This window comes from Pelophylax lessonae, assembly GCF_965119305.1.
Source record: "Pelophylax lessonae genome assembly, chromosome: 7".
In the NCBI taxonomy this organism is placed as follows: domain Eukaryota; kingdom Metazoa; phylum Chordata; class Amphibia; order Anura; family Ranidae; genus Pelophylax; species Pelophylax lessonae.
Window position 1 is genome coordinate 50,021,063 of NC_138774.1, and position 13,529 is coordinate 50,034,591.

Here is a 13,529-nt window from a genome sequence, read left to right on the forward strand (position 1 = left end):
CCACTGGCTGTAAAAAACAATACCAAGATGATGCCTAAATCTGCAGGCATCATCCTGGTACAACCACTCAAAGCCCAGCAAGGTACCAGTACATCGCTGGTCCTTGTTTGGCATATAGAGTAGGTTTTTTTTTTTTTTCATGCAGCCTGTGGGCTGAACGGAAAAAGGAGAACCAAACAGAAATCTCCACAAGAAAATTGTTTAGTATACCCACCATTAGCCGCCCAAAACATCCAAACCCACTTTCTAATGATGGGTATACATGACAAATTTCATGTATACCTAATGGTTTTTTAACTGCGGTGGTGAAATCACCTCCTACAGCGCTGCCATCAGAGATTTCCATATATGCTGAGCGCAAACGCTGTTTGTGTCAGAATTTATAAAATCAGTGTGGCAGCTGATGATTGTACCTGCAATGCAAACTGGTTAACAATAGAATAGAAAGAAAAGATTACATTGGTACCTGAAAAGTAAAAAATGGTTACCAATGAAAAACAGTAACAAAGTACAGTAAAAGTAATGTAGGAAGAGTAGGAGTAAAAGAGCAGAGTAAGAACAGAAAAATAACTCAAACGACAACTATTTTTGCCTTTTTTATTTTATATTTTTTTGTAATTTTTGTTTTGTTTTTTACACTTTTTTTTCAACTGCAACATTCCAGGTTAGGAAAAAATGTCAATAGCCATCGAACATCTTTCGAGACCCTTTGTTAGTGTGCCCTACACTGTGTCGTGCTGTACCCTAGGCTAACACTCCACTAGTGTGTGGTAGCATTGGAAACATTCCCCGATGCAGAGACAGAAGGGGCAATAAAAACGTGTGTCACGCCTAAATCAGCTCCTGCTACAGACACAACATCTTCTTTGGGGGTGTCTTTGGGTAAGGGTACGCGGGAGGACATGTGGAAAATGCCTCTCATGCAGCCGACTCACTGCATCTGATAAGGGAAGTTGGGCAGGAGCTGGATACAGGTAGGCTCTGATGATCTCTTCCTGGAATTCTAGGAAGGATCCAGTTCGTCCTGATGCTTTGTATAGCACAAAGGCGTTCAGCATAGCTTTAGCATGGCTTTACGGGCAACTAAGTACGGCGCCAAAGGCTGGTTGTTGAGGTCCTTCCCTCCAATATTAAGGTTATATTCGTGGACACAGAGGGGTTTCTCCAAAACACCAATTGCCGTAGGAATTTGGACCGTCGTGTCTGTGTGAAGGGAGGACAGAACGAAAATATTCTGTGTATCCCTCCACTTCACTGCAGGCAATTTGTCCATTTTCAAGCAGGCTCTCCCCCCCCCACTGACTAAGACGGGAATTTACAAGCCATTGGGGGAGGCCCCAGTGATTAGGTCGCACAGTGCCACATGCGCCAATTTGTAATTCGAGCAGGTGACTAAATAGTGGCACGCTTGAATAAAAATTGTCCATGTACAAATGGTACCCCTATCCGAATAAGGGTGACACCAAGTCCCAAACTATCTTGCCGCTGCATCCTATGTAGTCTGGGCAGTTGGGGGGCTCCACAGTGCTATCTCTTCCGTCGTAAACACAGAAACTGTATAGCATGATGTGGCCCTGTCACACAGCTTATACAGCTTGACCCCATATCTGGCACGCTTGCTGGGGAGATACTGCTTGATAGCAAGGCGGCCAGTAAACTTAATCAGGGACTCATCAACGCAGACAACTTGTCGGGGGGTTAACAAGGCTGCAAACCGCTGATTGAAGGGGTTTACGAGGGGCCGGATTTTGTGGAGCTGGTCATATTCAGGGTCTCTCCGAGGACGACAGAGTTCATTGTCGTTGAAGTGCGTGAACCGCAGAATTTGCACGTATCTTGCCCTGGACATGGAAGCAGAGAACACGCGCATATGGTGAATTGGGTTAGTGGATCAATATGTCTTATGCAGGAGGTGACCAGCGCTATGGAGTTTATAATAAATACAATAAAAGGACCTAAGGTGTAAGCTGCCAACAACCAACCCTGAGAGGGTTAAAAGTGATAAAAAAGTAAAAGAGGTTGAAACCGGCGCTACCTTTAAAGTGCTGATGTGTCAAATAAATAAATAAATAGTGTTTGATATAAAGTGCTAGCGTGTCTAATATGATGAATATTATTTTTATAAAGTGCTCATATGCTGGGTGATAACGGGTTAGATATTGCAACACTTACCATTCATAAGTGTTAGTGCCAGAAAAAACTTGAAAAGAAAACCAAACCCAGTGCTTTTATTTAAATTAATATTGTGTGTTACAGTGATAAATCGTGGAAGTTTTACATAAATAACATATAAACAAAAAGTGCTGGTTTTATTGAAAGAATGACTGTAAAATAATAACTTGTTATTTTATAACGTGCTGTGATCAAAAAGTGATGTGAAACTTCACATATATACAGGTGAAAAAAATAAACTAAAGTAGTGAGTCCTCTCTGGTAGAGGAATGAAAAAACAGGTGTTGATGAAGAAGAAAGGAGAGCACGGGTTGCAAACACCAATGTAGCCACTAGGTGTCGCACCCGGCCATTATACAACCTGTATATCAATAGGGACCAATATGGAATCCTGGGGTTCCCTCATCGCGACTGAGCGGCCTCCAGTAGACGTTGTATTACGAAACGCGTAGGGTGGAGTCTTACGTCACTACGTCACTTCCGGTATTTGGAGCTTGGGCCGTGGAACGCGGAAGCTTCCCGGCTTCTCTTTACTGATCGAGGACAGCCTAACTGTAAGTTACTACCTCGCCCTAAAAAATTGGCACTATACATCGCACCAAGGGGTCCCCCTCTCTCTCTTTTTGTATTCTGAGGCACTCGGGAAGAGGAGAGATCGCGGTGAGGGAACCCCAGGATTCCATATTGGTCCCTATTGATATACAGGTTGTATAATGGCCGGGTGCGACACCTAGTGGCTACATTGGTGTTTGCAACCCGTGCTCTCCTTTCTTCTTCATCAACACCTGTTTTTTTATTCCTCTACCAGAGAGGACTCACTACTTTAGTTTATTTTTTTCACCTGTATATATGTGAAGTTTCACATCACTTTTTGATCACAGCACGTTATAAAATAACAAGTTATTATTTTACAGTCATTCTTTCAATAAAACCAGCACTTTTTGTTTATATGTTATTTATGTAAAACTTCCACAATTTATCACTGTAACACACAATATTAATTTAAATAAAAGCACTGGGTTTGGTTTTCTTTTCAAGTTTTTTCTGGCACTAACACTTATGAATGGTAAGTGTTGCAATATCTAACCCGTTATCACCCAGCATATGAGCACTTTATAAAAATAATATTCATCATATTAGACACGCTAGCACTTTATATCAAACACTATTTATTTATTTATTTGACACATCAGCACTTTAAAGGTAGCGCCGGTTTCAACCTCTTTTACTTTTAGTGGATCAATATAACCGCAACTCACTCCTTTTGGTTATGCCCATGTTAAGCGAAAGGCCCAAAAAGGTTTTAAACTCGGAAACCGTTATAGGTTTCCAGCCGAATTGTCTGGCAAGGGATGAATTTGGGTTGACGGTGATGAGTTGACCAGCATATAAATTGCTTTGGTCCACAATAGATCTGAAAATTTAGGGGAGTAAAATTGTCAAAAAAGTAAAAATTGTAAAAAGTACGGGCGCTGTAGAATCCGTGGGCTGCCAATTAGGATATGCCAGCGCATCAGTGAGGGCACTATTGGCTCTACGGGCCTGTCTTCGAATTTGCGGTGGCTGCGGGCCACTACTTGTGCTAGCAACCGCACCAGCTTGAACTGCACTTATGGGACACGCCAGGTCACCAAGTGATACTGCAGTGCTGGTTGCTCTAGGTCCAGGGTGTACTAGGCCGCTGGTGCTTGCCAGTTCACTAGAAGTGTGAGCGGCACTAGTACCGACACTCTGCTCCATACGAGCACCCTGCAATTCCTGCATCTCAGCAACTCCTGAATGGGGTCGGGTACGTCCCTAGCAGGGACCCATCTGTCGTCGGAGCTATCTGTCAGGGAGCCACTGTTCTCTACAGGCTCGTATACTGACCCTGATTCTGCCAGTGAGGCTTCCCCAGCGGTCTCATCTGACATGGTCAGTATAATGTAGGCCTCTTCACTACTGTACCACCGTTTGGACATTTTAGCAACTAAATTTACCAGTACAGGAGTGTGACTCACAGGTAAAAAAGCACCTGGTTGTCAAGGACTATTTCAACCGCTACCAAAAAACTGCTAATGCTAGCAGGGATCACGCCTGACTCTGCTAAAACAGCTGTTTTGTGTTTTTTGGAAGTGACAGTAATCTATTGATTACTGCACTTGCCTGGGTGGAGTGAGGTGGGCTGGCCGGAGGGGCTAAACGCAGGTGCTGTCAGGTGTCGTGACCGATCCTGCTAACGCTGTGTTTTGGGAACCCTAAACTATTGGCGACGCTAGTATAGTTTTGATTAGATCAAAGATATTGATCCGTTCAGATACTATACTAGTAATGGAGGTGTATGTGTGTGTATGTGTGTGTATGTGATAATCAAGGGGTTAACTAATATTTCTAAGTATGAGCTGGGGATCTGCGCTGTCCTAGACTGACGCTAATGCTAACTAATGTCACCTGTGACACTATTAATAGTGATCAGAAAAAAAAACTGTACACTATAAAAGTGACACTGTGACAAGGCAATGAAGGGTTTTATTGGGGGTGATCAGGGGTCGATCAGGGGATAAATCTTTATTGGGGGGGGTGGCGGGTATCCTAAACCTAAAAGTAACGGTCGCAAGCGCTGAACCAAGTCACAAGTCACACTATTACAGCAATATAGACAAATGCTATATACTGTCTATAGTGTGCAATGTGACAGTGGATGTAAGGGTTAACTGGGGGTGATCAGGGGGTTAAATCTTTATTGGGAGGGTGGCAGGGACCCTAAACCTACTTGGGACAGAAACTAACTTGCTAGAAGTCACAATCACACTAATACAGAAAACCACTATGTTACCTGTTTATAGTGTGCAATGTGACAGGGGATGTAAGGGTTAACTGGGGGGGATCAGGGGGTTAAATCTTTATTGGGGGGATGGTGGGTATACTAAGCCTAAAAGTAACGGTCGCAAGCGCTAAACCAATTCACACTAATACAGAAATATAGGAAACAGCTATATACTGTATATAGTGTGCGATGTGACAGGGGGTGTAGGGGTTAGCTGGGGGGGGGGGTGATCAGGGGGTTAAATGTGCCTAACTAGGTGTGTGGAAGTGTGCTTGTGCAGTACTCACAGTTTTGATCCTCTCTCTTCTCTCAATGAATCCAAAAAGGATTTTGGGAGGAGAGCGAGGGTCATTTCTGTGCCTCTGTTTACATTACACAGGCACAAGTCAGTCTCTGATTGGTCAGGACCGATCAACAGGTCCAGGCCAAAAATCATTGGCCTGGACCTGATTACTGATCGGTTCTGAACCAAATCAGACCAGCGGCGGGGCCGGGGCGCGTGGGAGTGCGCCCCAGAGCAGCTTTGCCTGGGAGCGGCTGCCTGCCGCAGTAAAACTGCAATCGCTAGGTGGTTAATAGAATGAAGCGAAAAGATCTATTAAAAGATAAACCTAAAAAAATAGACAAAAATGAAATAACGTTTATCACAGGATTTAATCTGCAATATAAAAGTGTAGAAAAAAGTATCAAGAAATATTGGCCTATATTTCTGAGGGATAACATCCTGAGGAGTATACTTCCAACAAAATCTATCTTTATATAAAGATGGCACAAGGTCTGAGGAACCTTATAGCAAAAAACATTGTAAATACCCCCCCCCCCCCCAAAAAAAAAGGAACCACATTCCTACAAAGGAGAGCTAAATTAGCGCATGAAAAAAACATTTCCAAAGATTTTTCTCATTGTTATACAAACATTTATAGCATCTTAATATATGGGACATCTGATGAAAAGTTCTAACCCCAGATGTAAAATAGGAATTCAAACACTTTGATGGAAAAACATTGATTGATGGACCTGCGGAATATCAGTGTGCCATAGAGAAGGTATGCCCCCTAACAGAGCCTGCAAAATGTAGGACCCATCCCTGTTAAAAAGGGGGAAGAAGAAAAAAAGAGCTCTCATCACCCGTTATATGCTGTACATGCTGTACATGGTATTAGCTTGCTTTAGGTGATTGCTCCAGCTTGAAGGCATCACTGATGTGCCTGGTCTGGTTTACTTATTTGCCTGATCTGATTTACCTACTTGAATCAAAGTGGTCATAACCAAAGGTGGAATTGGAAAGTCTTTCTCTCTCTTCCCCTGTTGTTTGAGGGTCAATTCTAACTGAGGTAAGAGAATTATGAGAAGATTTTGAGGGGACCTATGATATGTTTCCCTATTGGTGGATTTAAAGTCCTATGGTTACTTTTGTAATTTATATCTCCATACAGGTAGCTCCTATTAATTAAAGCTTTAGCTTTGGAATTTTGGGGTCCGAAACAGATAAAAGGTGGCCATAGGACCCCAATAGTTTTTATAATATGGGGATCAGTGTTGTGGAAATGTAATTGCCGACATTTCTTTAGTTAAATAGTCATAATGTCTCCCAGTGTCAGTTTTACTGGTAATCGCTATTCACAGCAAATATTGCTTTAACTGTCATTGCGGAAACACTTGTTAGTGAAAACCTTCCATTAAGATGAGATGGCACAATACTTGTAGCAAAGAGAGTCCATCGCACAGATGTATATCCGCCATTCGGGGCCCTGTACTGCTGAGATATGTTTGTGATATGGAATTCTTATTATTTTACCAAGATTAATGGATGGCATCTTTTAGTCATATTTGATCCGTGTGACTGAAACACTGCTGCTATTGTCTTATGCAGATAAAGCCTCATCAACTGGAACAAATAGAATGGTCGCTATTAAAAATGGTTTATATATATATATATATATATATAAATATATATATATATATATATATATACATATACATATATATATATATATATATATATATATATATATATATACATATATATATATATATATATATATATATATATATATATATATATATATATATATATATACATATATATATATATATAAATCATATTTAATGAGATCCACTAACAGGTAATGAGTCCATGTTTGTGAATGAGCACAGACCGGTCCATAAGATGGCAGCCATTTCTGCTCATCTCTGCACATGTCTGTGTTTTTACATAAGCACTGACTCTTCATTCCCACTGTACTTTTTGAATGTATACATGTTCTGTGGTTGGTGGTCTTGAAGCCACTCCCTGTAACCCCCTTTTGTCCACTTGCTGTAAATAAACCAGCCCTGTCCTGAGACTCATACAGGAAACGCAGACAGGAAGACACACACAGCACAGACCACACATGGACCCAAGCTCTTACATCCATTCATGCATGCAGAGGACACAGCACACAGAAACTCTCATACACAACCACTGGCGCTTATCCACACTCACGCACCCACACACATACATACCCAGAGAGAGAGACCTGGGCAAATGGCATCGATATGACCCAGCGTGTCTGTTTCTTTTTTGTCGCCGAGCGTTTGGTAAACCTTATGCAAAAGAGCGGTACATTTGTACTTTTCAGTACAAGCTATTAATGGCGTTTGGTGCGTATTAATCTTCAGCGCACTGAGCGGGTTTCTATGCTTCAAGCCCTATTCATTTCCACAACAATCAGCCTCCTGGATATGGTGGGTAACATGTTGCTGTGTAATACTGGGACATATTTGGAAGATCATAATATATAAATCCTAATTAGATAAGGTTAAACATACTAATTTTCCCCTTCCCCCATTTTCTTCTTTTTGCTTTTTTCCCCCTTTTTTAACGGGGATGGGTCCTACATATTTGCAAATTCCATTAGCAGGCATACCTTCTCTATGGCACACTGATATTCCACAGTTCCATCAATCCATTTTTCCATCAAAGTGTTTGAATTGCTATTTTACATCTGGGGTGAGAACTTTTCATCAGATGTCCCATATATTAAGATATACACACCAGTCCAACAGATGTGCGGGGAGAGAAAAGGATCCACCACCAAATGGAGTCACTAGACACTTACCAACAACTTAGACCCGAAAGGGTCATGCAGCACCAAAAATACAAATATGTGGAAGGCAGATGAAATCCGCTCCTCCTCTCTCAGCTTCCTGGTACTGTGGTCTAGAATCCACCTTGATGACCTCGCCACTCTCAGAAAACATAAACAAGAATGCCCCTCATAGTGCAGCGATTCTAAGCAAGTTTATTAAAGGAATATAAAAAGCAGCTTACATCAAGGCGTCCAAATGTCAGGGTTCAGTTGTAGCAAATACAGGCATTCGTTGGTTTCCCCACCAACAAGATGGCCACCGCGTCCCTAGTCTGCGCATGTGTCAGCCGTCAGCCAATCTCGACGCATTTCGTCATACAGTGACATCGTCAGGGGTGTGGCTAGACGGAGACGCCGCACCAATAAATAGACGAGGGAGGCGGAGCAATCAGACGATACCCGGAAGCAGATGCTCATCACAAGCATTCCACCCACCGGAAACCGCTAATGTAAACAAAAGAATGTTGTTACAAAGCGGGCCTTCAAACTAATATATACATTCGATTATAAGATCGAAGTGAATGATGAGCCACATAAAATAACTATTTTATAATGAATCTCAATCTATGTTCTCTCCGCACATCCAGGAACTTGGAAAAGCCTATGGCACCAAAAGTATATTTAAAGTACTTTGTACATTCTCCCCAGACCAGAGACGACCCGCTCCTGTGAGTCGCCACACACCCACGTCACATAAGCTGTACGCATATATGTCTCTCTAGCTGATGTTAAATGTATAGATATTTTTGTTTGTACCACCAAAGATTCTATTACTGTACACCAATAACCAGTCAATCCAGCTATCTATTGGTGAACACTCACCGCTCCAGATGACCACACTCCCACAAAGGCTCTTATATGACATTTCATCATTAAAACCCTCTCCCCAATAACAAGTTTAGTTAATCCCTCCCGTCTAACACTAAAAAGCAACCTCATTATGCTTGGGCACAGACTACAATCTTGCCAAGGCATTTGCAAACATGGCGTCTTACCACCTAAGAAAAATAGTTTACACCTCCCCTCAAACAGAATTTCGACCACTACAATTGCCTCCCACAAGCCTCTCCACGCAGTTATTAGTGATTCCTCTCCCCCACATACTTGTTCCACTACACAGTTGCAACCACATCTGCCATGACGAGAAATCACCCGCTCACGCCTCATCCCCATTGATCGGCGCCCATCACACGATGTTAACCCCCCATGCAGCTGCCAAACTTCTAAATCACACTTATCGGAACCTCAATCACCTCTATGAACCACATGTTTGCTCCCTAAGTGGCTTACTATCTGGGCGGACCACACTAACCTACTACCTCACTCTCTTACCAAGCCAACCCTGACTCAGTGGTATCTGTGCCACCTATCTATCCCCACTAGAACCCACGCACATCTACTTAGATACCACTTTATAATACCGGTCTTCCCCACCTTTAGCTAAACAACTTCTGAATTTGTGAGCAGGTTCTCACCCAGTACCACTACTCTTTGGACCCCACACACGTTCTTAAAACTACTATTGCATCCACTCCCACTTACCCCTTTACCTCTCCCAGCATCCTTATCCCGCACCACCTTACCTGTCTGTTACTCTCAACCATCCTCCTTACGCCTCTGCCAGCACCCTAAAGTGCAAGACATCTCCACCATCACCAGAATCTCCAACAAGTCCTAGAGCAGGTTATTGAAGAGGCTGCTGATGGCGGGCTGTAGCTGGTCTGCTTCGACTGATTCTGGTAAGCCTCGGAGCCTGAGGTTGTGTCTCCGTCCACGGTTATCCAAGTCCTCTATTTGATGTTGCATATCTCTCATATGTAGGGTGTGAGAGTCCATCTGTTTGCTTATGATGCGGATGACCGTTTGGTGGTATGCTAAGGATTTTTCTACCTCATGGACTCATGCCCAGGATGTGGATGTCATGTCTTAGATCAGAGATGGCCGCCGAGAGCGTATTCTTAATGTCCACTGCAATTGAGTGGAAATGATCTAGGCTGAGATGGGACTGAGTCCCCGAATTTGTTGTGGGAGCCTGTGGTGAGTTGGTGGGTTGCTGAGGTACTCCTGAGCTATGGGTTTGCAGGATGATCCCTGTTGATGGCTGTGCAATGTTGGCTGTATGAACATCTCTGGGATTTCTTGGTTCTGTGATCCTCTGATGTCTCTGGGAGAGCGGGATCTGGTCGCAGAGTTGTTGCGCGAGGATGTCCCCATGTTATCGTGCAGGGAATGTGGTGTAAATCCTCCCATGTCTGTGGATTGTGGCTACTGTCGGCGGGAGAGAAGGGATTATGCATTCATGTTTCTCTTAGGCAAGCCACGCCCCCTCACAGAGCACTTTTTAAGAACAATATAGAACACTTATATGCACGTGGTGTTTTGAAGAAATTCTATTATGGATAGTTTTTTAATGTACTTGAACAGTGGAATGTTTTTGTTAAAGAAACAGGACTGTTTTTGTTTTTATTTGCATTTGTAGGGTTTCATGTGGGCACACATTGATATTTAAGTTAGCGCCTCAAATATAATTTATACACATTTTTTTGACACATACCAAAATTGATGGCAGCTGCACTCTAAGTTAATTGGTTAGCTTAATAGAAGGCTCCATTTTTACTATTATTTAAAAAAATCTAGGCTGGAGATTAACTTTCGGTATTTGAAGGGGAAGAGGGTCATGTGAAAGATTTAATGATCTATCGGAAACAAAATTAGTCAAATCTACAAATATGCCATAAACAAATAGATAAGAAACGCGTGTTCCTATTTCTTGGCTCTATATGTCCTTTCAATTTTATTTACATGGAAACAGCTATTCTCAATCTCAAACAGATAACATACTGTATGTGCCTTTATTAGTGTTATTTTATTGACTTTCTACTATTTTTTCTTAGACCAGCCACAGGTCTACATCACCAAAAAACCTTATGAATCTGAAACAGAGGTCATCTGTATGGTGACCGGATTCTATCCAAAAGCAATCAATGTAAGTTTGTGGAAGGAGAACAAAATGGAGCATGTGATGTCAACTGCAACTCTACCCAATGGAGATGGGACCTACCAGATAACAGTAATGACAATTGTAAGTGTCACCGAACAGCAAATTGTTTACTGCCGAGTGGAGCACAGCAGCTTGAAAGAACCACTGATAGTACATCTGGGTGAGTAATTTGTACTGGAAAGTACTGGAAAGTAAAAATTTGCTAAAAAAATATATAGAAAATCAGAGGTTATTAAATTGTCACGAAAAATTATAGTTACGTAGTTCATGAGGTTGAATAAAGTCACTAGTACATCCAGTTTAGACTTGTGCGGTTTGTTTTATTCTGAATTGAAATTCGGACAAATTGTTTGTTATTCTGAGATTCGGATGTATACAAATTTCCGAATTACAAAAGTAACAAATGTAAACAAATCCAAAATAATGAAACAAAATTTCAGACAAAATTTGAATCAAATTCAAAACATTTTCGAATCATTTTAAAATTTGATTCAAATTTGAATTTCCAAATATAATAGAATATAAAATAAAAGAATAGGAAAAATTGAATAAGAAATAGAAGAGAAAATACAACTGGCTCAATTACCCAAATATCACGCGACACAAGAAACACCATTGTGGGTGGCAATAGAGTTGGTGGACTGTGACCTCCTAACAGTAGCCAATCTAAAATGGCTCCGCCCAGGAGACCGCAGATCTCTTTGCAAACCTGGTCACCTGCCATTACTTAGCTATCTGGGATAGGCTCAAAAGTAGGTTTGGCTTCCAATCCCCCACAACCCATAACATAAACGCAAAATACACGTTAGGGGGGGAACCTCTGGGGGAATCAAGAATGGAGAAAGATCTGGGAGTCTTAGTAGAAGATAGACTAAGCAATAGCATGCAATGTCAAGCTGCAGCTGCCAAAGCCGGCAGAATATTAGCATGCATAAGGAAGGGGCTATATTCCAGAGATAAAACTATAATCCTACCACTTTATAAAACTCTGGTTCAACCACATCTGGAGTATTCTGTCCATTTCTGGTCCCCAATCCTCAGAAAGGATGTGCTGGAACTGAAAAGAGTCCAAAGAAGGGCAACTAAGCTAATTAGGGGATTGGAGGACCTAATTTATGAGAAGCGTTTACAAGCGCTCAACTTATTCTCCCTATAGAAGAGACACCTGAGAGGGGACATGATAGTGATTTACAAATACCTTGACTGTGATCTCAGCATAGAAAAAAACGATTCAGTCGCAAGGAGTATAAGAGAACACGAGGCCATACAATGCGATTAAAGAAGAAGCAATTTAACCACAGGCTATGCAAGGGTTTTTTTTACAATAAGGGCAATACAATTGTGGAACTCTCTTCCACAAATGGTAGTAACTGCGGGGAGTATGGCTACTTTTAAAAGACTCTTGGACATACATATCCAAGATCAAAACATTCTGGGGTATGGGAAATGAATACGTCCACACACACCTACACAGATTGAACTGGATGGATTATTGTCTTTATTCAACATCACCTACTATGTAACTATGTAACCCGCTTCTTTCATATCTTTGTAACCCAGCCTTTTATCCTGCTTGGACTTCCCCCTCATCATTCCATAGGTGATCCTCTTCCAACCTGATCTGGGCACACAAGTTTATTACTTCTCACGCATTTAAATCATTCCTGATCCCCCGTGAATCTTATGGTTTCCCAAATGCGGAACTTTTCTGATACCTCCAAATTAGGCATTTTTTTTTTACCCTTTGTCTCCGAAGGAACGCATCCCTACCCGCTATGACAGGTTCTCAGCACGCATGCAAGAACGACCCTCATGCTCAGGGTTATATCTCTGCTTTCTACACTCAGCTGTTAGACCTACCACCCCACACTTCCCTTCAGTATGTAGCTAAGTGGGAGAGAGATCTGGGTCTTCAGTTGGATGCCAAAGACTGGTCAGACATTTGGGATGCTGGGTTCCCATTTGAGTTAGCTTCCCAGAAGATAGTGGTGCTAGAGACAAACTACAAGGTTCTCAGGCACTGGTACTTCGTCTCTGCCCCGAATGCTAAATAGATTCCCAATTATCCCCCAAATTGCTTTTGCGGCTGTCCAGACACAGGCACTCATTATCACATCTGATGGATCTGCCCACTTGCCAAAAGATTTTGGGCCGCAATTTTCCATATACTGTCTACACAGTTTAATAGTCCTCTGGACCCAAACCCTGCCACAACCTTATTTAACAAGAAACCGCTGGAAGTGACACGCCCACAATTAAAACGTCTCCTGAAGGTCACAACCACGGCAAAGCAAACCATCGCTAAGGCCTGGAGAACTCCTCATATTAACATTACAGAAGCTAAAAATAGGATCACCAGAGCCATGATTCATGCCAAAGTAGAAGAAGTTTTTCTGGACAGGTTAAAAAAAAATATGAA

General features: G+C 42.0%; 2 protein-coding genes across 3 annotated transcripts in view; both read left to right on the forward strand.

The window, feature by feature from the left end:
* Positions 1-13,529, forward strand: part of LOC309560277 (antigen-presenting glycoprotein CD1d-like) — a 293,187-nt gene that overhangs the window by 213,248 nt on the left and 66,410 nt on the right. The window lies entirely within an intron of this gene.
* The window catches only part of LOC309559765 (antigen-presenting glycoprotein CD1d-like), a gene marked incomplete at both ends in the record, with an annotated part of 63,877 nt that overhangs the window by 41,532 nt on the left and 8,816 nt on the right, over positions 1-13,529 (forward strand). Inside the window, one exon of the mRNA XM_082263200.1 lies at positions 11,004-11,270. Within this exon, the coding sequence (XP_082119326.1) occupies positions 11,004-11,270 (267 nt within the window). The remainder of the gene's footprint in view (positions 1-11,003; positions 11,271-13,529) is intronic.